The sequence below is a fragment of the Corvus moneduloides genome, chromosome 9 (assembly GCF_009650955.1).
Source record: "Corvus moneduloides isolate bCorMon1 chromosome 9, bCorMon1.pri, whole genome shotgun sequence".
Lineage (NCBI taxonomy): Eukaryota > Metazoa > Chordata > Aves > Passeriformes > Corvidae > Corvus > Corvus moneduloides.
In genome coordinates, this window is record NC_045484.1 from 237,443 (window position 1) to 261,507 (window position 24,065).

A 24,065-nucleotide genomic window follows, 5' to 3' on the forward strand; every position below is an offset into this window, starting at 1 on the left:
CCACGCGCCCGCCCGCCTTTTATACCGCCCCCGCCTCGGCCAATCAGGGCGCGCCGCCGGCCGCTCCAACCGCCGGCTGGCCCCCGCGCGCGCGCGCCGGCCAATGGCGGCGCAGGGCAGCGCGTTCGAAAGCTCGCCCCGCGGAGAGGGCTCTTAAAGCGGCAACGCCAGCGCGCCGCGCGGGGTGGGGCCCACCGCGGGGGCGGAGGCACCACCGGCTCGCTGCTCCCCCCGCGGGCCCGAGCGGAGCGGCGGACAGCGCCGGGAGGTTTGGCCAAAGCCATGGAAACGTTCCTGGGGGGGGGAAAAAATCCCCGAACGAAACAAATCAAACCAAGCGCAGCCCCCGTTTTGTCAGGCTAGGAATGTTTCCTGCAGTTTCAGCCCGTCTCTGGTATCTTATCGTGCTGGAGAAGGAGCTGGTGCTGGTGTTGGCTGGAGGGGGAAGTGTGCCTTTGAGTCTTTCAAGGAAAATCTGCCCTGACGTGGAGCAGAAAGCCATGCCTACCCAGCTGCCAGGCGGAATTCTGCTCCACGGGTCCGGCAGTGAAGCTCACAGAAAGCCCGGGGCAGAGAGGAAAATCCACAACAGGGTTGGGAAGGGATACAAGGGAGGATAAATAGGGGTGGGAAGGGCTACAGGGGAGGGCGACAGGCCACCAGCATCTCCAAGGGTGACAGGGACCATGGCAAACTGGAGCACTTTGTTTGGGGACCGAAACCTCACTTGGCTGTAGCTGTGAAGGCTGGTGGCAGGAGCAGTCAGGTGGCTGGGGGCCACAGGGGACAGCGCAGTTACCCCCAGACACAGCTCCAGGCACTGGGGAAGCCTCCAGGAGAGCTTGGAGGGCATTTCAGAGATTGGAGTGCGATCCTTCCTCCTTCCACTGAGGACTAGCCACCATCTGCAAGCAGAAAAGAAGTGAAAGGGCCTAAAATTAAGGAAGTTCAACGTGCTGCCCCAGAGTATCAGTTTCCACCCCCCAGCTGACACATAACTTGCTTCCATCCCTTTTTTCCCAAGGGATTAATCCACAGACTCCCCCAAAGGAAAGCCACAGCCTGTCATGATGTTTTATTGGCAGGACCTGTCACCATGTCCTGGCTTTCTGGAAGGACAAAGGGGTGGCTGGTCACAGAGGTAACAAAAAACAGGTGAAGATGAAGCCACACCAACACATAGTTGACATAGCAAGAGCCTTTCTTCAAAAAACAAACAAAACAAAAAACAACCACACTCAGGACAAATATATGTTTTCCTCCTGGTTAAACACAGATGGAAAACCCCAAATGCCACTCTCTGGGTGTTGGACACAATGGCATGTCAGCCTGGGTGTTGACATCTCAGAATGCCCACCCGTCCTCCGCCAAACCTGCCATGCTCCATCTGAAGTGACCAGACCGGAGCCCGCTCAGCCACACAGCCCAAACACCAGCCAAAACAGCCCGGCCCAGCTTTCCCCACAGGCAAGGAGTCCCACAGGCAAAAGCCCAGCTTAGCCCAGACCAGGGAGAGCCTCTCCTGGCCGCAGGGAGCGGGGCTGTCCCCTCCACACCCGGCGTGGGAGGCCGGAGGGACGCGAGCTCCAGCGGTGGGAACCGAGGGTTTCCAGACCCGCCAAACCTGCTCCCCGCACCTCGGAGGGCCAGCAACACCCTGTCCTAAGCCCTCGGGTCAGTCTAACCAGCCAGGGCAGGTCTGGGCTCTCGTGCCTGGGACTGCAGTCACGGCTCCTCACCCGCAGCCAGCACATCTGCCCACCACCAGTGTCCGTCCCCTCGGCGGCACAGCATCGGCCGTGCCCTGGGAAATGCATCACCAGCGCCGAGACTGCTGTTTGCAGGATCGGGGCACCTGTGTCTTCAGCAGAGGTAACCTGGGACAGAAAGATTGGATACATCTCAGCTGGGCATATCCCAGCTCAGGGACGAAAAGCAGCAGTGCAAAGTCATCAGACCGGCTGGAAAAAGCCCAGCACAGGTGGAGGAGGCACGGTGTGGGAGCCCTGCTGGGTGAAGATGCCTGGATCCGAGCGGACTGACCTGTTCTGCCGCTCACCACCTCACCCTGATGGCATGAGGCACCATTTCTCTCCAGTCACTGCGTTTTGGCTGCTACCCTGCCTAGGAGCAGGTGGGCCAGCAGCCTCCCCCTGCCCTGGCCAGGACGGGGATGGGTACTGAGCAGTCCCGCATCCCTCTGAGTGCTCAGACAGAGCACCGGCAGGGAGGAGCAGAGGTACAGAACGTCAGGCTTGTACCCAGTGCCGCGGGTTTCACCCACCAACGCCATGCCTGGTGTCAGGCACAACCATCAGCGCGTCATTCCCGGGGCACCAAAGCCCTGCCTCGACATCTGCCCTGCCCCTGCCTGCTCCGCGTGCCCTTCGCAAGGAGATGGGGTGATGGTTCGCTTTCCCTCGGAGGGACCCACGGAAGAGGCCGGCCGGAGAGGACGGGCAGCAGCGCAGGCAGAGGCAGCAGCCGGTTGAAGCCAGGCAGTATTTTGGTGGCAGCCCCGCCGTTCCCTCCCAGGCTGATGTCATGCTTTAGTAACTTTGAGGCCGAGTCACATGGCAGCTTCTGAGGTCAGCGCCTGGGGTGGCTTTGTCTGCCTGCCTTGTGCCTGCGCCGGGCTCCTGCCTGCCCCGGGCTCCTCCTGCCTGCCCCGGAGCGGCCCCGCTGGCGGTGACCCCGCTGGGGCCGCCCTCGGAGCGGGGCCATCTCCCGCCCTCCGCGGCTCGGCATCCCCGTGGTTCCCACAGCCGGGCGCTGCGTGGGAGCCTCGCTGGGAGCTGCATCCCGGAGAGGCGGACGCACCCCCCGTCCTTCCATCTGCCCGCGGCGGGGACACTGCCCCGCACCCCTGCGGGTCAGCGGGGGATACGGGAGAAGGAGGCGGAGGGAAAGGGTGTGACCGGGCTCTCTAATCTCCTCATGTGATCCAGCCGGGTTGGAAGGGGTTTGGCGAACAATTAACAATCCTCCGGCTCAGCTGCCGTTTCCCGAAATAGCTCCGGCAGGAGGAGGAGGAGGAGGGCGGTCAGGCTGGCAGGCAGGCAGGCAGGCAGGCAGGCAGACAAAGGTGGCCTCTCCGCCAGCAGAGCTGCAGCCGGCGGCGCGGCCGGCACGGCGGCGAGGAGGCAGCCCCGGGGCTGGGCAGCGGGGAGCCCACGGCCCCACCTGGAAAGGAAAACAATGCGACATGAAAGCAGCTCGAGGGAGGAAGCAGCTTGTGGTACAAACTAATAATTGGAGAGGGCTGCGCACACCACCGGCTTTTTGGGAGGCGTTTAAATTCGCCCTCGCCGCCGAGCAGAGGAGGTCGGCGCCGGGAAGCTTGCTGGGGATTCGTGCGGTTGCATCTTGGCCGGGGGATGCTGGGGCTGTGCGCCGGCTGCCTGCAGCCCCCGGGCCCGGCTGCGCCCCGTCCCGGCACGGCCATCTGGCGCCCAGCACGGCCACCCCGACCTGCGGCCGCGGGATGAGGATGTGGTTAGCGAGATCCTGTTCCGACAGCGGCGCCTGTCCCCCTCGCCAGCCACCCGCCAGCCCCTCGCTGTCACCAAATGTGCGGCCCAGGCCCCAGGGAGAAGGAAGCCAGATGCAGTAAGGAGTGGAAAACCCTCCGGCTAGGATGGACGGTGAAATTAGGGTCTCCTCAAAGCACATGCTGGCTGTCCTAGTGCCACTGCAGCGCACGGACCCCTCGCTCTTCAGTTCGGACCAGGGCCCATGAGTTAGACCCTTCCTTGGAGGAGGATGGGAACAAATCAATCCAAAGTCCCTCACCACCAGTGGTGCTGAGGCAAAAGCCTTCGCACCAACAGCTGCCTGGAGCAAAAACAGAGCTTCAGGACAGCCAAAGCCCCAGGGAGATTCAGGCGCGTCCCCAGTGATTGCTGACGCAAACGAAACAGGACAGGGAGGAACATTTCCAAATGGGAATCTGTCCACAGCTTGAGTTCATTTCTGGATGGGAATAAACATCTAAATTGTGAGGCACCCAGGCAGAGCTCAGGAGGAAGAGCAGGGAGGTTGTCTGGGGTTGGGTTTTTTTTCCAGAAAAATCAACTGTTCACATGGACGCAGTCTGGACCTGCCACAATCGGATATTGGTAACTAATCCCCCAGGGTTCCCAACTGCTCTGGTTTATCCTTGATGGAGATAAGGTCAGAAGAGCTGGGAAACATCCCAAAACACAGCCAAGAGAGCTAAACACTAATCGCTGATGAATGAAAGCCAAACACAAGCGAAACAAATACAAACAAATCAATACAGACCTAAACCCGAAGGGGAGGAAGCAGCTCCCTCGGCTTCTGAGAGCGCTGCGACACCCGCCCCAAAACCACAGTGAGGTGTGAGCCTGCAGCACTGCCATGTACTAGAAAGCAAAGGGGGTTTCCAGGGTTAAAACCCCCTTCCCACAGCAGAGATTATAGTGCTGATGTCCCAAGCAGGCAGGACTCTCTCCTACACATCTTTTTTTCTTTTTTTTTTTTCACCAGTGGTCTGGGATTCCCCCTTCTGCCCCTACACAAATGATTTAAAAATTCCCTTCCCTCACTCTGGCTTGGGACTTCCCTCTCTTTCCCTGGAGAACTGTGACCTGTCCCTCTGCCCATCAGATATCCTGCTACTCCTCCAGCAGCCTCTCCAAACACAAAGAGGGGGGAAAAAAATCCCACTCCCAGCTATCAGCTTCTTCAGGCAGCTGTTTCCCTTGGAAAAACGTGACCTCACATCTTTCAGAGGTTTATGGTCCTGGTTTGGGTTTCCTGGGGAAAAAAATGCATTTATTTGTCTGGGGTTTCCTATCAGACAACCCTTCTATTGTAGTCCACCTTCCTGTATGGTTTTTTCCCTCTCTGATATGCCTGCAATGGGTCCTGTGCCACTTCCAAAGCCTGCCTTGTGTCCAGGGGATAAAGAAGCAGGACAGCCCTGGGATGCAGCCTAGCAAAGCCCATGTTTTGCGCTGGAGAGATTTGTTCCCCAGCGAACTCTGAGCTGAAGAAGGCGGCAGCCTCGGCGACTGGGGCTAAACACCTCCAATTAAGCACAGCAATTCCGCACGGAGCCAGCCGCAGCCACAGCTCGGCAATCCGCAGGGTACTTCATCTGCCCAAAGGAGTCTCAGCCTAATTATTTTTTCCCCCTCTCCCTGTATCTCAATGTCACCTTCCTTGCAGCCATCGGGCAAATGACAGCGGCAGCCCCGTACACGTCCCAGCGTGCAGATGTGTCCTCAGAGCGGCTGCTGCCCGCTTGGGCGGGATGGGGAGGTGGCACAGTGATGCTCCAGAGCCATGGAGCTGCCTGCTCCGCTCCCTGCTTCCTTCGAGGTCCCCCGGGGGGACCGGCGACCTTGGGACTTGCCAGAAAATCACAGCACCGAGCAGCAGCCACCGCTGAGAGCAGCAAGGGCAGAGCAGATCCTCTGCAAGGGCAGAGCAGATCCTCTCCGTGTCAAATCCCTCCTCCCACCAAGGAAAACTGCGAAATAAAACACGCCAGCAGGTGTTGACTGTCTCTGCTCCTGCTGATCTGTGCCCCTTCCCTCTTGAAAGGGCCTTCCTTTGACCACCTTGTCCTTCTCATGGTTTGTGGACAGCCTGGAGCCTGGAGGGATCATCCATGAACACAGGGATAACGAGGAAGTTTATAGGGAAAGGCTGCCTGGGGAAAGTTCCTTCTAATTTCACCCATAACAAGGACTCCAGCAGTCCAGCACCTCACTGCTTCTGCAATTTAACAACCTATTTTTGAATCCATGTAAGTTCTCAGCATCCCTGGCATCCCATGGCAGGCAATCCCAAGGATTCATCCTGCAGAAAGCAATGCTGCCTTTCCTCAATTTCATTTCCCGTTTTCATCTTCATTAAATGACTGCCCATGCACTGCAAAGAGGAAAACTAATTCTCTTCAGAACAACCCTCATTCTCAATAATCACCCTGCATCTTCCTATGAATTACCACCTTGCATTTGCTCGTTTATGCCACATTTGATGGCATTTTTTCCATGTTTGTCCGCATGCCCAGTCAGGGATCGCAGTCTGTGCCACGAGTCTGTACCTGAGAGTAGGGCAGTGCCATGGAACCAGCTCTTGTTAGACAATGAGAGCCCACAAGGGACAGCCTCCACCACAGGAAAAACTTGGGTCAGGCTTCACCCCTCCCCAGAAAACTGCAAGGCCAAGGAAACCCACTCCATCAGCTCCAGCTGATCCAGGACCCGCTCCATCAGCTTCAGCACCCAGGACCCAAGCTGCCTTCTCAGCAAGGAGCAGTCACCTCCCAGCATCTTTTGTTCTTTTAACGCTCTGGAGCTTTGGTGGCTGTAGGTCACCGTGTCACAGGCTGAGCCTCAGGTCTGTCCCCTCTGTGCCTCTCAGGGAAGTCCCCACGGATTTGTAAAAATGAGGTTCAGGAAACACAGAGAGGCCACGAGTAGGTAGGATTTGATGAAAACTTCAGGATTTGATGTAAATCCTTGCTGCCCACCAGAACACTGAATATTTAACTACAGACCAGTGTTTTGTATCGTCATCCCTCTCCTAATCCTCTTAAAACCACGACTGAAAATTTTCAACTATCACTAAAAACGAAAATGAGGAGGAAAACCACCAAAGCATCCGAAACCCTTTATGGCTTCTTCCTTTAGCTGTAAAACCTTTTCAGGGGTGGGGAGGGGGCAAGTCCCCTCTGCTTCTACAAACCCAAAGTCAAACCAATCCAGCTTTTGCCCCAGAGGAAAAGCCACCTCTTCCACACCAAATGCACCTTCTTTGCAGCAGGCTAGTATGGGATCACACCCCCCCCACCCTGTGCATGTACACACACGCCACAAAGATTTTCCTGATAAAAGTTCCAGGGAGCCCAGCTCTTTCCTGCAGACAGCTGGGATTCTGATGAGCTGGCACTTTTCACAGTGCAGAAATGTTTCATCAGATCTTTCCTGACCAGTTCTGCAGCTGTGTGCTCTGCACCCAGCGCTCCTCTCCCAGCAGGAATCGCTTAGCTGAGCATGCTGAAGAGCTCCCAAAAATCCTCTCGCTGCCTCCAAGCCCCAAATCAGAGCTTCCCATCTGGAATAGCAAAAATGGCCTCATTCTAAAAAATACAAACCGCAGCGTGGTTGGAGTGGCTTTCAGGTGAAAATCTAAATTACTTACTACATCACCTAAATTAATTTCTAGCATCAAAGACCAGGCTGTCTCTTTTATCCCTTGAAAGTTTACAACTTCCCTAGATTTCGGTAAAACTCCTTATTTTCAGCCCTCAACAGCTCTGTGAAGCTTTACACTTTTTTGCAAATGAACTCGACGATCTTAGAGGTATGTTCCAACCTAAGTGATACTGTGATTCTGTAAAAAACAACCATTTTCAAAGGAGGGAATAAAGTGTTCACATAATTTATTGAAGGATTTCTGAAATTCCTGGCTAGTAACTCTAAGAGGCTACAGGACATTTTCCCTTTTCCATTCCCAGTGCAGGTTTCAGGGAACGCACAGGTGGAAGTCACGGGAGGATCATGAGGTTTTGGGGAGCAGAAGGTCTTTGTGGGACAGGGACACGCAAACTGGACCAGCGACTCCTTGGCACTCCGTTTGTTCCTGGAGGGAACCTCCCATGCTCAGCACACGTTTGGCAGGGACGCCCCAAATCCTGCCGGCGTGGGAAAGTCATCCAAAATTCAGCAAGGAAGGGCCAGCAAAAGCCAGCCCTAAAGCTGCCACCTGTTGCACCACTCCTGGTGTAGGGCTGGCTGGAGCAGGAGGTGGATTTCTCACCCCAAGAACTGCAGAAACCGGTTCAACATGTGCCACAGCCTTCCCACCCCAGAGCGCGCGTGAGGAAAGCTGCTGGGATTGCAAAAGCCGGGTATCCAGTTCCCATGCTGAGGAGGCACCTCTGCACACGGGGCTCGTGCCCGTTCCCTCCGTGAACCAGCACTGCCTTTGCTCGGGATGCTGACCACTGCCACCTTCGGGAAGCGCAGCCGGGATGTGCTCTTTTGGCTGGGGGATTCCTTCTGGCCAAGCCTCTGCAAAATCAACCATCGTGTCCCTTGGGAGTAAGGCAGGGACACCCCTCTGCTGTGCATACATGGATAGGGACATCTCCCAGCACTCTGCAGGCATCGTCCCCCTCCTGCCAGCTGCTCCAAGCCCAGGGCTACCTGTGCTCAGCTACTGAAGAGCCCAGAGATTTAAGAGAGGTGGGAAGGAGAGAAGAAGGGATCCTTACCCTGGGATGGACAAAACCCAAGAAACGCAGGGCTGTTCTCACCCCACACAAGGCAGGAGGAAGGAAGCGGTGCCTGTGCCTTCCCGGGGCAGGAAGGGCAGCAGGAGCCAAGCAGACTGCCTGTCGCTCCCTCCTTCTTCCTCCCACACCAGCTGGGAACACAGCCCGGCTGAGCCACTCCTGCTGGGGACCGTGGCACAGACAGAACCCCACAGTGCCGAGGCACCAGCACGTAGGATGAGAGGGGCACCGGGCCCCCGAGCCCTGCAGGGTGAGCTGCCAGAGCTTCCCGACAGCTGGAAGCTTTCCCTGCCTCTCGGCAAGTGCACATTACTCATTTTCCAGCTAGGAGAGAGGAAGAGCAGGGAACAAGGAATGTGCCTCCCATGTGGAGTGCAAGATTGAAGTGAGCCATAGGTGCAGGAAACCCTTTCCCCAGGAGACCCCTGTGCCTCTGCAGAGCAGGCAAATGGTAGGGAACCCTTGCCTCTTTGGATCATCTTCACACTAGGACACAGGCTTTTGTCTTGGTCCATGAATCTGGGTGAAGGAGGCTGGCTGGCTGGTTTATATGAGGTTTTTAAGACTGCAAATCCTGTGAGAGGGAAAGAGTTTACTGCCCTGGGTTTGGCATACAGCACAAAACTTCCTCCATACAGAAGAGTCTGACCTGAACAATACTGCTGCTAACTCCAGGTGTGTGAGGAGATGGTGCCTGAACTCCTTACCTCACTTCCTCTCTTCGCTGAGAAGGCTGCTTTTAGTTCTCTAAAAAAAAAAATAGTATCTTTAATCCACGTAGCACAAGGAATGGGACATACACCACCTTCTGCATGGTCTTGCTGGTGGCACAGTGGGGCTAAGGACTCGGTCTGTGGGCCACTGTGGGAAGGCATTACATAGGAAGATGTAACAGCTTCTGTCATTATAGAGAGCAGGCTGTTGGGGTCAGTGACCCTGCCCCTCTATTCAGCCCCGGTGAGAGCACATTTGAAGGACTGTGTGCAGCTCTGGGCTCTGAAGAAGGGGTGCCAAGAACACGGAGCCAGACTCTGCTAGGTGGTGCCAACCACGGGGACATGGGAGGCAAGGGGCAGAAGCTGATGCCCAGGAAGTTCCACCTGAATACAAGGAAGAACGTCGTTGCTGTACGAGTGGCCACGCACTGGAACAGGCTGCCGAGACAGCTTGCGGAGTCTCCCTCACTGCAGAGATCCCAGACCCGTCTGGGCACCATCCTGCGCCATGTGCTCTGCGATGACCCTGCTCGAGAAGGGAGGTGGGACCAATGACCCGCCGTGCTCCCGTCCAACCTGACCCATCCTGTGCTTGATTCTGTGGGTGAGAGGGACACCGCGCCTCCGAGCGCTGCGGAAAGAGCTGCCGGGGCTTCCCCGGAGGAGCCGGGACAGCGCCGGGACCCCGCAGCCCAGCCCGGCCCCGGCTCCCGGCCGCCGCCATGGGGGGTGACGTCACCAGCCACGCCCCCGGCGCGCGGCGGGGGCGGGCTCAGCGGGGGCGTGGCCGGGGCGTGGTCTGGCGGCGAGGGCGTGGCCTGGCGGTGGCCGTGGCGTGAGGCGGCGGCAGCGCCATGTCGATGGAGGACCCCTTCTTCGTGGTGAAGGGGTGAGCGCTGCTCTCGGGGGGCTCCGGGGAACGGGGAGAGGAACGGCGAATGGGCCGGGGCCGTGTTGGGGCGCGGAGGGGGCGGGCACGGCCGCCCGGCAGCGCGGGAGGCCCGCGGAGCGGGGGGCGAGCGGCGGGCGGGGGTCTGTGTGGGGGGAAAATGGCGGCCGGGCCGCCCCGTGCTGCTGAGGGGCTGAGCGCGGGCGCCGGGGCCTGTCCGGCGGCCCGGCCCGGCGCGGGAGGCGCTGGGGTGAGGCGGGCAGGTGCCGGGCCGCTGCCGGGCCTCCCGGGCTCTGAGGGCCCCCGGGCCTTGGCTGCAGGTGCGGCTTGGGGACTGTGGGCAGAGTGGGGCTGGAGGCTCGTGGCTGGAGGCCGGGGTGACCGTGGGGAAAGGTGGAGAGGAGTAGGGACCAAGCTGTGGGACGAACAATGGCCATGAGAGGAAGCCTGCAGGCAAGAGCCTGGGCGCAGGGAAATACCAGCTAAAGGTGGTCAGAGGAAAATGGTCATTAACAGGGTGAAAGAAGCTCTGGTGGAGCTACTGGAGAGGGTCCAGTGGCGGCCACAAAGATGATTTGGGGTCTGCAGCATCTCTCTAGTGAGGAGGGGCTGTGGGAGCTGGGCCTGTTTAGTCCAGAGAAGACTGAGAGGGGATCTCATCAGAGCATACAAATGTCTTGAAGGGGTGTCAAGGGTCCAGACTCTTTTCAGTGACAGGATGAGGAGCAGTGGCCATAAACTAAAGTACAAGAAGTTTTACCTCAGCGTGATGAGGAAGAACTTCTTTACAATGAGGGTGACAGAGCACTGGAACAGCTGCCCAGGAAGGTCATGGAGTTTGCTGGAGACATTCCAAACCCATCTGGACATATCCCTGTGTTCCCTGCTCTAGGTGACCATGCCTTGACAGGGGGAGTGGACTGGATGATCCACAGAGGTCCCTTCCAACCCCAGCAATTCTGTGATTCTGTGAAAGCAGCTTGATCACTAAACACTACCCTGGGGCCACCTTCAGCTTGTGCTAGGGGCTGTCTTCTGCCCCATGTCACAGTGAAACAGCCCTGAGGAGCAGGAGAGGGGCTCCTACTGGGGCGTTTGGGAAAGCCATGTGAGAACAAAAACTGTGGGAGGGGATACTGGTGCAGCCAGGGAAAGCGAATCCCTCTACCAGGTTGAACTCATGCTCAGAGGAAGGTGTAGGAGTCGCCATGGGTGGGAAGCAAACGTCCTGTCAAACTTTCCAGAGATGTTCCCACAGCGTGCAGGGAAGGGCAGGGAGGGGAAAGGGGATGTGGTGCCGCTCCCAGAGTTAATTATTACCTGGCAGCTCAGAGGGGCTGGTGGTGGTGGAGCCACCAGAGTTGCTATTAGTTTGCTTTCCTGGTGTCTGTAACGCCTCCCATCAGAGGATATCCAGCTCTGCTTTATATTCCTGCTGCTGGGGACTTCCACAAGTGTGTTCAGATGAAAAAAAAACCCAAACAAAACCGAAACTTGTGCTGGCAAGTAGAGGAATGAAGTTTTCCAGATCCTCAGTGCAGGCTGCTGACTTCAGGGCACTCAGTGTGGCAGACTCGGAGCCGTAGGCGTGCGAGAAGAGAAGGGACACGCATCAGAGTGCTGAGAACCTGTACCTTAGACGACAGCAGCTGGAGGACTTCAGGCCCCGGTGTAACTTAGAGAGCTGCAGTCCTGGCACCTCCGCAGGGTGTGGGCTCAGTTCATCTGTCCTGGGCCTCCCCTGCTTTCCTTCCCTGGGGTGAAACAAACATCTGACTGCTGTGTGCAAGCTCATGGTGGCCTCCTTTGACACCAGCACTGTCTGGTCTCGTCTCCGTTCCTCATCCCAGCTCCCCGTGAGCCTGGGGGAGCAGTTCACAGCTCGGCACCATAGAGTTTGTAAATGCAGATAACCACACTGAGAGTCTGTGACCCAAATTTACAAACCTGCTTGCCCCAAACCAGAGCTGTCAGCAATGCCTTCCCCTGCTGTGAATGCACTCATCTCCAAAAGAGCTTAGAGTGGCAGAAAAAATTTGTGTTTCCTAAGCCAATGTAGCAGGGCTGTGTATTTTTTTAAATGCTGAATTAAAATAAACAGTGCTGCACTCAACAATCTGCCTGGCTGTGGTGTGGGGACAGTTCCTGTAACTCTGTGTGCCCTTGGGGTATCTTACATGTGTAGTTAAGGGCCTTGAGAGGAATGCAAAGCATGGATTGCCAAAGAGCTGCCTTGTTCAGACCCTCTGCCCTGGCTTGCCTGTGTGACACTCGGCAGCAGCTTCCCCTGAAGAAATAGGTCTCTTCATGAGCAACTTCGTGCTGCAGCAAGATACAGGATAGTCCAGCAGGGCAAATCCTTATTTTACAAAATAAACACAAAGTTGTTGGAAGGAAAGAAGTTTGGGAGGAAGCTGTGGCATCCCTGCTCAGCTGGACATGGGACTGTCCCAGTGTCACTGCTGCAGAGCAGCTGATGATAATCCTTGGCTTCTCTTCACTCTCCCTGGCTGCAGGGAGGTGCAGAAAGCTGTGAACACTGCCCAGGGGCTCTTCCAGAGGTGGACAGAGCTCTTGCAAGATCCCTCCATTGCCACAAGAGAAGAAATCGACTGGACCACGAATGAGCTCAGGAACAACCTGCGGAGCATCGAGTGGGACCTGGAGGACTTGGATGAAACCATTAATATCCTTTCTGTGGTCCTTTGGAGGTAGTTGCAGTTCCTAAGTTGTACTAAATAGCTAAGTCCCAGTGCTCGTCACTCTTTGCAAAAATCAGGACTATTTGGGATTGAATTTTGCATTCACATGGGCTTTTCTCAAATTGAAAATGAGAAGTTAAGTCAAGGATTTTCCTTTTGCCTTTTTGTTTCCCTTTTTGCAAGGTATATTCTAAGATGCTTTGTTCTAGAAAGCCTATTGTGTTGTGTGAAACTGGATTTCTGCGGAGTCAGTTCATTCTCCAGGCTGGCTTCCAGAAATACTCCTTTTCCCTTGTGTTCGTCTGAGTGCTCCTGAAAACGCCGCGCGGCATCACAGAACCAAAAAAAACATGGGGAAGAGAAACCTTGCGCGTGTGCCTGCGCTGCGCGGTACATTCCTGCCGTGCCTGCTTTTCTGTCCAGTGTGCTGTGCTTTGCTAATCAAATTTAGGGAGCAGGCACAGCACCGTGGCCCCTTGGCACGCTCGGGGTTTGTGTATCCATGTGTGTACCCAACACCGCTTCCGGAGACTCCTTGACTCGGTGCCCAGGCATTGTCGAGGCAAACCCACGGAAATTCAACCTGGATGCCACAGAGCTGGGAATCCGGAAAGCCTTCATCACCAGCACACGGCAGGTGGTCAGGGTAAGGAACCTGGCCTTGGGGTCAGGGCCTGGGGAAGGCAGGGGAGGCATTAGGTGGTTAAAAAAGGAAAGCTTGTGGCCATTCTGTGGTGGACTGGAGAGCAGAGAATAAACCTGCTACCTGCTGAGTCTCAGGCTTGCTCCTCTTCCCCGTGCACTCCCTCCTGGAGCTGCCCAGAAGGGTTTGGAGGTGCAGGTGCCCCGTGGAATTCCCTCCTTTTATGCTGCTGACCCTTGAAGTCTTCACACTTCTCTGGCAACAGTGAGCTGGGAGCCTGTGGTAACTGGGGAGGAAGAGTGAAAACCCAGCTGCAACACAGGAGAGGCTGGAGTCTCCCTTCAGAGTTGAGGGAAATCACGACCATCCCGACCATTTGGAGCACTGGTTTTCAACAGTGGGGACATCACTCTGAGCACTGACAGGTGGTTAAAGCCTGGTGTTATTGACACAGTGACTTCAACTTCCTACCCCTGCAAAATAGTCCAAACAACCACTAGATTTATTTTTAACTTGAGGAAGGTTTTTTTTTAGTTTAAGCTTACACTTGAGAAGCAAAAAGGGGATTTTAGCAACTTGGTGGCAATAAATACAGAAGAAACATCTTTCCAAAAGCTTCACTGCCTGGTAACAAGCTGCTAGTTAGGGAGTTTTCTGTCTATTAATAGCTACATTGAGTTTCTGCTGCCCCTCATGACTCTGATGTTCCTGCTCCACAGAATGCACTGGAGTGGCTGGCAGCAAGCCTGCTACCCTACCTGCAGTCCTGCGGTCTGGATGCAGTTCCTAAGGCTTGCTGCCTGGGAACTGATCCCAAAACCACGCTGGCCCCAGGTAGCAGGCATGTGCTTGCTGCATTGCCCTCGGTGTAGTCCACTCCCTAACAGGCAGGATCAGGCAAGCCTGCTCTCTGGTCCTCTTTCCCTGGCTCAAAAATGCTGGCTAATGGGTTTTGGAGCAGTCTCCCACTGGTAAATGAAATTTGTTAGTGGCCCTATGCAGCTGATTTTATGATGCGCTGCAGCATGTGCATTACCCAGTGACAATGAACCGAGTGGGTTGCGGTGCTCTTTGGTGATGTGTTGCACATCTCTGAACAGTAAAACACACCTGAATGCTCTGCTGGCATCAGAACTGTGCTGGTGGATCAGCCTCTGCCAGATCACGTTGACTACTTGCTAGTCTATGAAAACTAGGCTACGTTACATTGTGATGGGGAGCCTTCTGTGGTTACTGACCTTCTGCAGGAACTCCACAGCAAAAATTAATTGGTAGGAGAAAGCATAGGCACAGTCAGAGAGGATGGCCACAGGACAGGAAATCTACCTCATACTATAGAATATAAAAACAGATGCAGTTGGGAATAAAGCTCAGGGGGTTACAGGCTTCAGGGCTTTGACAAACACTTCCTTACATTCTGTCAACAGGAACATCGGTTTATTATACAAATCGAAGTGTTTCTGGTTGTAGTGGAGCAAAATGAGTAGTAAATGAAGAATGTTTTCAAAATGTCCCATTGCTGTTGATTCCAGTATTAGTATAACAGTTAACTGCATTGAAACTTTCTACAGTAACTTTCCAGACTCTTTCAGTGTGGGTTTTCAAAGAACATCTCCCTTCCTTCACTCCCCCTTGTAGAAGCCTTGTTGGGTATAGACAGCCCTGTAGCATCCTGAATCTCCCTGTCACCTCAAATCCAATGCTCACATGCTGCTTCTTTCGTTGAACAAACAGGACATGAAGGATCAGATGTCAAACTCCTCCATGCAAGCACTGGCTGAAAGAAAAAACAGGCAGGTGAGAACCAGAAACGGGCAATGTATATCTGCTACAATGTATATCCTGTCTCGAGTTCATTCCCTTACAAACCTCTGGTGTGGGAAGGGGCTTGCACGCTGCAGCCAAGCTGTGTTTGAGCCGTGTCCATTTGGCTGCCCTGGGAGAGCTGGTTCTCACAGACACGTTGCTGCCAGCCTCTCCCAAGCCTGTCTCTCAGAGCAGTAAGTCAGCACTCACCATCTGTCTCTGTCTTCAGAGCTGGTTGTGTACAACTGTCAGCATTGCATCATCCCATGGAAAGGGAAATCTCCCTCCTCCTCGGGGGGAACCGGCTCAGAATCCGTGTCAGTGAATGTAATCCTGCGCTCTGCTGGATTTGGGAGCCAAGATGGTGCAATATCCTTTCACGCAGCTGCTTCTCGTAATAGCCATGTAAGAAGATGGAAGAAGCTCAAGGAGTCTCGTGTTATCTGCACTTGTAATCTAAGGAATAGAAATAGATGCAGCTTGTGCTCCTTCCCAGCTGATGGGGACGCTAAAAGGAGATACTGGAGCTGACTTCCAGAGCCACTCCAGTAAAAGTTGGTGTGTGCTTCATACAGTTAATTGTCTGTACTGCATCAGCCTTACCACATGTGGCAAAAACAACAAACTGAGAAGCACAGAGCTCATTCCTGAGCTTGTCACAGGGTTAATTGACGTGCTTGGCAAATACTCATAGCAGCGAAGTCCCTGACACCCTTGCTCAAACAAGTCCATAGCTTTCCATGCAGTTTGGTGCTTTCCTTTGCATGAGGTTCCTGATAGCTGCAGGAGACCATATGGCCCAGCTCAGGCAGCGACATCTGGTCAGGAAAACTGACTTCCCCTTGCTGCCTTCCTCTCCCTTCCCAGCCCCTCACCTTCCTTCCAGACTGCAAGGCTTGTGCTGGGTTTTGTGTTTGAGGGGCTGGCTAGTGGTGACCTGACCCTCACAGCCCAGGCTGGCAAACAGGCCCTTTCTATTGAAGCTGCAGGCAAAGCTAGTGCGCTGCATTAAATAAAAAGGAGCTGCCCTTGCCACAAACCGGAGGGACCAGGAGCTTGCTCAGTGTCTTGGGGGCAAAGCCAGATGTCCTGCTGGCTTCCTGCATGGTCAGTCTGTCAGCTTTCCTCACCCCTCCTTGAACCTTATAAGTCAGATGAACCGTGGAGACCGTCTTGTTTTCAGCCTGATAGAGCAGCCTGGTCATTGTCTTGCTGTTCTTCACAAATACTCAGTTGTTCCCTCCTGCCCACAACCAGGAGCTGCGGAATGGTCTTGTTACAAGTCAGCCTGGCTTCCACACTGGAGGGCAGGGTCCCTAACCTGTCCCTAGTGCTGCAGGGTGCAGTTCCTCACCTGCAGGTCGTGTTCATTCTCCAGCGTCTGTAGCTTGGATTATTCCCCTTTTGAGGGACCAGACATATCTGGCTGGAAAGCCACACCTCTGCAGGCTTTGCACAAGCTTCTTTGTTCAGGTCATGGGGCAGGTAGCAAGAGTAACTTTGTGTGCTGGCAGCTGAAGAGCCTGCTGGAGGGATAGGCAGCCTGGATCATAGAACATAAGCATACAGCACTGCTCTGGTTATATATTGCATTATTTTACTGTCAGCTCAACTGGTTAAGTACTTTATCCAGACCCTCTTAAGCCCCTGTCATTAGCAGCAGAGTGCTCAGTTCGAGCTGTACATCTGTTAACACGATATATCCGGACACTTCCCAGCTCACACGTCCTAGCACACAGTGCTGCCTCTTGAGCAGGCCTCTGCCAGTCCTTTGTGCTGCGCAGGCCTCCTGCACGCACTGTCGGCTGCACTCCAGCTCTCCTGCTGCTGGAGAGGCATATCTGCAATCCCAGGCTGCAGAGACTTCCCAGGCTGGCATTTTGGCTCTGTGTTGGTTTAGTTCCTGACAGCACTTTGGCTGAGTAGCGACAGAGCAGGAGGAAAGGGATGCTGTGTGCATGTGTACACGAGTATTGCCTTGTCTGCCTTCCCACCTCACCCTGTAGACGGGCTGTGAGCAGACACAAGGGTGTTGCTAAGAGCTCTCTGCATCTGTTCAGGCTCTCCTGGGAGAGAGTGGGAGTCAGAGTTGGAGCTCTGGACCTGACAAATACAGCCGTCTGGACCGGGATCTGCAATTAGCAAATTCACACTTCATCGAGGAGCAGCAAGCTCAACAACAGGTAAGGCAGCTGGCACCACGCAGACTAAATAGCTTGCTTGCCAAATGGGTGCCAGGGGGACTGGAGTCTGGCTCCAGGAGCCTGACAGTCCTCCTCTTTGCTTGTGGCATGTATCTGTGCATGCATTTCCTGGGCAGCACAGCTTTGGATGATCTTGGCACAAAGTTTTCAACCCTGGAGGCGTGGGGCTTCTGCTGTGTTCAGGAGGCAGTCGGCACAATCTGGAAGATGTAGCACACTAAGCTCTAATAGTACAAGGATTGCTGAAATCCTTGGAGGAGTAGAAACACTGCAAAAAGAAAAGGGCCCGTTTCTCTTATGTAACTTCCCCTGGTTAAAAAATGTTTGCTGTTTGTGTGCATCTCCCACCAGAACAGGCTGGGAGCAGGAGCACGCGCCTGCTTCCTTTTCCTGCCTTTGTCACCATGAGATTAGTGAGAAAGCCTGTGTGAGGGCTTGGGAGAACTCCTGGTGAGGCACTTCCCAGCTGCACTTCCCAGCTGACAGGGGAGTTTGCCTGGAGAAGTGCCCAGGCCAGGCACAGACTGGAGAACTACAGGCAGTGACTCGGAGGTGGCAAACTCTGCTAAAGCTCCCGAGCCGTGATGTCACCTCGGCTTCCAGACACGTTTTACCTACTGACTCCAGGGAGATAAATAGCTTCAGAAATAGGTAACTAGGGTAAAGCTAATTCTTAGCGTGACTGTGCCCTGAAAATGACTTAAAACAGCAGCAGACTTATTCCTTTGGCCCATTTGGAGCCAGGCTGGCTATTTTTACCTGTAGAAGCTGCAACAGCTTGCGTTTAACCCCATGTTAGCTGCAGCACATTCCAGGTGTCATTTCCTAGGCACAGCATCATTGTGCCTCCCTGGCCATACCTGCTTACCTTCCCAAGGTTTCGATGACCAGCCCTTGGAGCTTTCCAAAGTCACGTTAGCTGTGCATGCAGCACGGATGAGCTGGATTTGCAGGGATGTCTGGAGGCTGCAGCCTGCTGTGCCATGTCATGGAGGCTTTCCTCTGGTTGTCACCTCTCTGGCATTTCTTAGGAACGCGGTCCTCATTCCTGGTGGCTTAGGTCTGAGCCTAGGCCTCGCAGCTGATATTAGCCGAGCAGTGCATGCCTGTCCACTGGATGGGCTGGCTCCAACCCAGCTGCAGGCAGTAGATCTGTAATTGCCCACTTCCCTTCTCTTTGGCCCCAGCTGATTGTGGAGCAGCAGGATGAGCAGTTGGAGCTGGTCTCTGGCAGCATCGGGGTGCTGAAGAACATGTCCCAGCGCATTGGCGGGGAGCTGGAGGAGCAAGCAGTGTAAGTGTGAGACATGGCGGCAAAAACCTGGCTGCAACATGACTGAGTGTCCTCACACACCTATCTCTGCCTCTGGTAGAGCCTGGAATTCACTGGTCCCTCAGGCAGCCTCTCCCTGCCAGCCTGTGGAAAGCATTTTGTTCTGCAGTCTTCAAGGATTCAACTGCAACCTCCTTCATTTAGAAGCCTGCATCTAGGGCAGGCTTATCTGCCACCTTACCTTTCCTCTTCTCCTTTTCACATGCTCCCCCTCAGGCAGCCAGCAGGTAAGGGAAGGAGGTGCTGTGCAGTGCAGATACTGGCCACTTCCCCGCTCTGCAGGGTTTTGTGCTGCCCCTGGACAACTGCTGGGGCCAGGAGCTCTCAGCTCTGCCTTGCTGCCCTGGAACACACAGAGCTGCTCTTGATCACTAAAGTTAAAAATAACCCTCACCCACAAAAAAGGTTAAAGGGCAGCTTGCAAAGTCATTTTGCATCCATCCATTTACATATAAATTAGATTTCTTTCCCAGTTCTTGTCCTTTGCAAACAAGTTCCCAGTTGTGCAGGCTAACAGCCATGCTTCCAGAAAGGCTTGAAGGGTTCATGCCTAAAACCCTTCCTTGTTTGGCTGGTAGGAGTCTGGAGGGCCATGCCCCTTGTGATTTCATCTTTCATGGAGAGGAGGAACTTTAAACCCCCCCCGCCCCGTGTGAAGTGCAGCATGAGAATCCTCTGCTCTCACAGAGGAGATTGGTGTGGCGTGTCTGTTTCCAGATTATCACACAAGACATCAGTGCTTGCTAGATTAGCTCATAACTACCACAGTGAGGTTTTTACAACTCCTTTTTCCCCACTGAATGAAGGTTTAACAAGTGCCCTGGCACTCCAAATGAAGGAGTCTGTCCTTTTAAATGCATTAAGCTTAAAAGTCCCACTGGCTGGAGACAATTGGATTGGTACCTTCACTCTGGATGTGCAATGGCATTCACAAAGCACGGATTCAGGAAGGCTTTCAGATTCATTACAGTCACTGTATGGAGGAAGTAAAAGAGTAACTTCCATGCAGAGCTTGAAAAGCACCTTAAAAGCAACTGCAGATCTCATTCCCACTTGATGCATGACTGAAACAAGATTTTTGTTTCAACTGCAAGCCGTGAACAAGAAAAGAGATTTAAAGTCCAAGCTGACACCTAGATCTAACCAGTCTCTGCTAATCACAGCTTATAAGTGAGACTTTCCTTTTGTAAGGAGGAAGCCCCCCCACTCCTCACCTTGCAGATGTGTGTAGAGTTCAGCCACAAACACACAGGGAGGATCAGTCTAGCAGGAATCCTGAGTTATTCCCACCAAAGCAGAGCTGCTGTTTCAGCAGGTTTTTTCCCTTCCCTTGGGTGCTTCCAGGAGAGGAGGCCACATTCATTTTGTCTGCCGAGGTGTGATACTCTGATCACTCACATCAGTGTTTTGATCCATGTGTGTGAGCGTGCTGCAAAGTCCCAAAGGGATGTGCTGACCAGTGCCCTGCTTCTGTGTCCTCAGGATGCTGGACGACTTCTCCCATGAGTTAGACAGCACTCAGTCGCGCCTTGATAATGTCATGAAGAAGCTCGCCAAAGTGTCTCACATGACGAGTGGTAGGTCCTGGGAAGTGGGATCCAGTCCTGGAAAGGGAGAGACAAGCCGTTGGATCTTCAGGCCGGAACACTGTGCTCCCACCCAGCGGAGGGGAGGGAGCAGCTCTCAGCTCTTGAAAGAGGGGGAAAGCTTCCAAGCCCGGCAGCTGCTCCTGCCCAGGCACTGCTCTGCTGCCTGTCCCTTGCCTTTGTTTTATTTACAGATGCCTTTCTATTTATGCTGCTGCTGCTGGGAAAATCCCCCTCTAGCTGGTGGGAGGGGAAGCTTTGCAGCCTCCTGCTCTGCTGCAGTTTCCCGGGCTGCCTGTGGAACAAAAGCTGCCAAGGTGCCATAAACACCGGCCACCATGTGTGGCTTCCCCCGAACCAGAATGCCTGCAGCAATCCCCTTCCCAAATCCCACCTGCCCTCAGGCTGCTGGCGCCTGCAGGCCTGTTGTCGGTCACATCTCTCAGCTGGTAGAGGAAAGAGCTGAATTCTGTGCTGAACCCACAGAAAAGTCCTTATAAGGCTGTGCATGAAGCCGGGGGCTGGCGGGGCGCCGCGGGCAGAGCAAACAGGAAGCCCGGCCTGCCTGCTGGGAAGTCCCACGCTGCCGGCTGCCTTCGAGCCTGGCACTGCGCCCGGCCAGCGCCTCCTCCAGCACCCCTCTCCCTTAGGTGCTCAGTACCTTGGGAAGGCAGCAGCCAGTCAGGGGTAAAAGCATTCCTGCTCTGCAGGATTAGGCTGTCCGAGGGATTTATGAGGTGGTGGGAGCACAGCTCTAGAGAGACCACTTGGAGTACTGACAGTGCACTTTAGGTCACCAGTAGCTCAGCAGCAGCAGAGCCATGGGTGAACCCTGTGTCTCTGTCCTTTCCTCTGGGAAAAACCATGGGCCTTCACAGAGTGTTTCTGAGTGTTGTGAAAGAGCATTTCTGCTGGCATCACATGTGCCAGGGAGGGTGGAGGGCTCTGAGGTAGCTGCTGGGCCTAGGAGTTGAGGGGGTGCCAGCAGCCCTGTCCCCACTGCTGCACCATCATCTCACAGGGGCAGACAGCGGCTCTCAGAGGTGATGTAGCATTGAGCCAATGATGTGTAAAGATGTCCAGGGAAACCTGATTCCTGGCCCTGTCCTCAGGGAAGCTGCCACAATCTCTTCCTGGCAGAGCTCCTCACGGCAGCTTTCACCGGATCCCTTCTTGTTCCTCTGGCAAACAGATTACTCCATGAATGAACAGCGAACACAGCAGCTCTCTGCTTGTTCCTCCCAATTGCTTTTGAGCCAGCTTTTCAAAGCTGTTTGAACTTGGTTGGGAAGAAGCCTCAGAATTCCCACAGCTGTTCCCAAACCCCAATGTATCCTGGAGGAGAATTCCTCACTGCAATATACAGCGCCACAGCCTTTCTCCCACAGGAACTTGTTTAGGCTTTTTACAGCTTAAGCTTGAATTTGGTTCCTAGCAGTACATGCAGAAAAATGCTCCCCCAATCTTCCTTCTCCACTAAAGCAGGAAGACTGACGTTTCCTTTTCTTTCCAGATCGACGGCAGTGGTGTGCAATTGTTGTCCTCTTCATCATCTTGCTAGTGGTGCTCATCCTAATTTTTGTTCTGTGATGACAAAAACTGAACTTCCTGGGACGCCCCCTCCCCGTCCCCTCACCCCGGCAGTGCGGGGAAGTGAAACTCTCCCCGTTTCCGTCCGCCCACCGAGATCCCCGGCAGGAACACCCGCACCCAGCTCTCGCCATCCTCCTCCGAGGACTGCAGCTCGGCTTTGCCAGCATCTCCCCTGGCCCCGGGGAGAGGGGGGGAGGACTGGAGCTGCCTCCTCCTCCGTGCGATGCAATCTGGACCTGGGCTCCGGGCCTGGATCCAGGGAACTGGAGGGGGACCTGGCCCCCGTGCTTCCACCCGGTGCAGGTAGGAGCCGGTGGGATGCGGACACAGAGCAGCGAGCCCTGGGGAGGACGGGACAGGGGGGAGGAATTACTGAATTCACTGAGCATTACAAACTGCGTTGCCAGTGCCAGCCCCAAGCATTACCGGGAAGGGTGAAACCCCCCCAAGCCACGGCAAGGGAGGGGAGCCCTGACCCTGCTCCCCCTGCCCCTCCCTGCCTCCTGTGGGCTGGCTCTGTGCCACCAGTTCACTGCCGAGAGAGCACAGTGAGTCCCAGCAGAGCTTTCTTACCCTCTACACCTGGGCAGAGGCAGAGCTGTAGGGTCTCGTGTCCTGCCATCGGCCACCGAGGCCCTGTCAGACACTCCAGAGCTTTAAACCTGGGGTGCTGCACGCCGAGCACTGGCAATCAGCCATGAGCCAGAGAGGGAGAGTCTTAAAAGCTTTTAAAATTGCCTCTCTCGTTATATAGGCCTCTAAAGCTCATTGACTGATGCTTTATTTGCCCTTGCATAACTGAGTCACTGCTTCTGTTTAACAGCTGCTTCCCTTTGGCAAGTGATTTGTCAGGTCTAAAATAACTTATTTTTTTTAAGGAAAAAAAAGACTTTAAAGATTTTTTTGATGACCATTCGAGCTACGTTCTCTGCGGGTGCACGACACGCATAATCAGAGGAGCGGTGCTCAGTGATGTATTTTAAGTGTATATGAACTTGTAAATAGGATGTCCTAATTTTTCCCCAACCACTATTTTTTGGACACCTCTGTTGTCAGCAACCAAAAGGCAGGAGATTCAAAGCTAGATCATGTTTCCATATTCCTTCCCAGTCCTTTTGTTACCTCCCAGTTGTTTGTCACTCGAGTTGTCTCAGCAGAGTTGGATTCCTTACAGGGAATGTAGAGTAGCCAGGCGGGCAATACCAAAAATGTGGTGAAAAAAGAAAGCTCACTTGGGCAGCGTGACCGGGGAGGAACAGGTGGAGGGGTCGTGCTGCACACACCGATTGTGGAATATGGGGTGACTCTTCAGGAAAGCAAAAACGGTTTCTTACTCCAGTCGGCTCCCATATTTTAAGTTGCAAACATGAAAAGACTCAGCACAGGCTGGCTTATGGCTCCCAGATGGGGCTGGGGGAGGAAGTTAATTGGCACTGACGCAAAGACTTCTGCTGAAATTGCAAATCACCCCCAAAATCATCCCCCCCGCCTTAGAATCTCACCACCGGACGGCTTTACCTCCGGGACTGAACACTCCTCCCCCCTGGCTTCGTGGCTCTGTCCAAGGTCTGCGTGGCCCTCCCCCCGTCCCTCCCGCAGGCGCTGGACGCGCAGCCGGCGGCTCTGTGCCTTCCGCAGCCGGGCAGGGCTGGACGGAGCCTCCCTGCCCGCCTGGGTGCTCCTCAGTAACGCACACCTGGTGCCTCGGCGCCCACCTGCACTCATGATTCCACAGTGGCTCCTTACCCTTGCAGAGCATCCCGTTTTTGGTTACGCTGCAGGGAGTAGGTGGTGTCTGCTTTCCAAGGCCGGCTGTGGCAGTGCCTGCACCGCTCCGTGCAGGAGCGTCTCCCCAGGAGCGTGGGTCTGGGCAGGGAGCAGGGCTCGCTGCCAGCCGGTGTTTGCACACCTCTGATCCCCGCGTTACTTACAGCGTGGTTGTGCATCCTTTGGGAACGACGCCCATGCAGCACCGCTCCTTTGGTAGTCCAGGAGGCGGCCCAGCTGCTGGCATCACCACAAGCCACCCAAGTGTCTCTGGTCCCTTCCCCTGTGTACATTTGCTTTTCTGTCGCTGGTGGTGCCCCTCCCTTTAACACTAAATAAAGGTGCAGCAGCGCAGATCTCTGGTCCTTCTTGCCCGACTCTTGCTCCTGGGGCAAGCTCGGGGTTTCCTGGCACCACAGAGTGGGAAAAGCTCTCCCACCAGCATTTGCCAGGCATTACCCTCCTGGCTTTTGAGGCATAAGCAGCATCTGCAGTTTCTGGGGTCACCTCAGCATTGTGGGCTGCTGTGCCCAGACGTGGGGTTGCTGCAGCAG

At 54.7% G+C, this 24,065-nt stretch overlaps 1 protein-coding gene and 1 long non-coding RNA gene across 6 annotated transcripts; one reads left to right on the top strand and one right to left on the bottom strand.

The window, feature by feature from the left end:
* Positions 1-9,782: 9,782 nt before the first annotated feature.
* Positions 9,783-23,867, top strand: STX6 (syntaxin 6). The gene is made up of 8 exons (XM_032118531.1): positions 9,783-9,877; positions 12,394-12,563; positions 13,131-13,225; positions 14,957-15,019; positions 17,089-17,211; positions 18,420-18,526; positions 20,048-20,142; positions 21,665-23,867. The coding sequence occupies exons 1-8, from the start codon at positions 9,843-9,845 to the stop codon at positions 21,739-21,741; spliced, it is 765 nt and encodes a 254-aa protein (XP_031974422.1). The 5' UTR covers positions 9,783-9,842; the 3' UTR covers positions 21,742-23,867.
* Positions 14,638-21,671, bottom strand: LOC116448298. Of its 5 annotated transcripts, none has more exons than XR_004241880.1 (3): positions 20,546-21,671; positions 19,780-20,169; positions 14,638-18,908 (listed from the first exon to the last, which is right to left on the bottom strand). It is a non-coding gene; the product is annotated as an uncharacterized LOC116448298 (long non-coding RNA). The 5 variants fall into 5 exon arrangements; XR_004241883.1 differs by having other exon boundaries at positions 14,638-18,649; positions 18,747-20,169; XR_004241881.1 differs by having other exon boundaries at positions 14,638-17,500; positions 18,101-20,169.
* Positions 23,868-24,065: the final 198 nt, after the last annotated feature.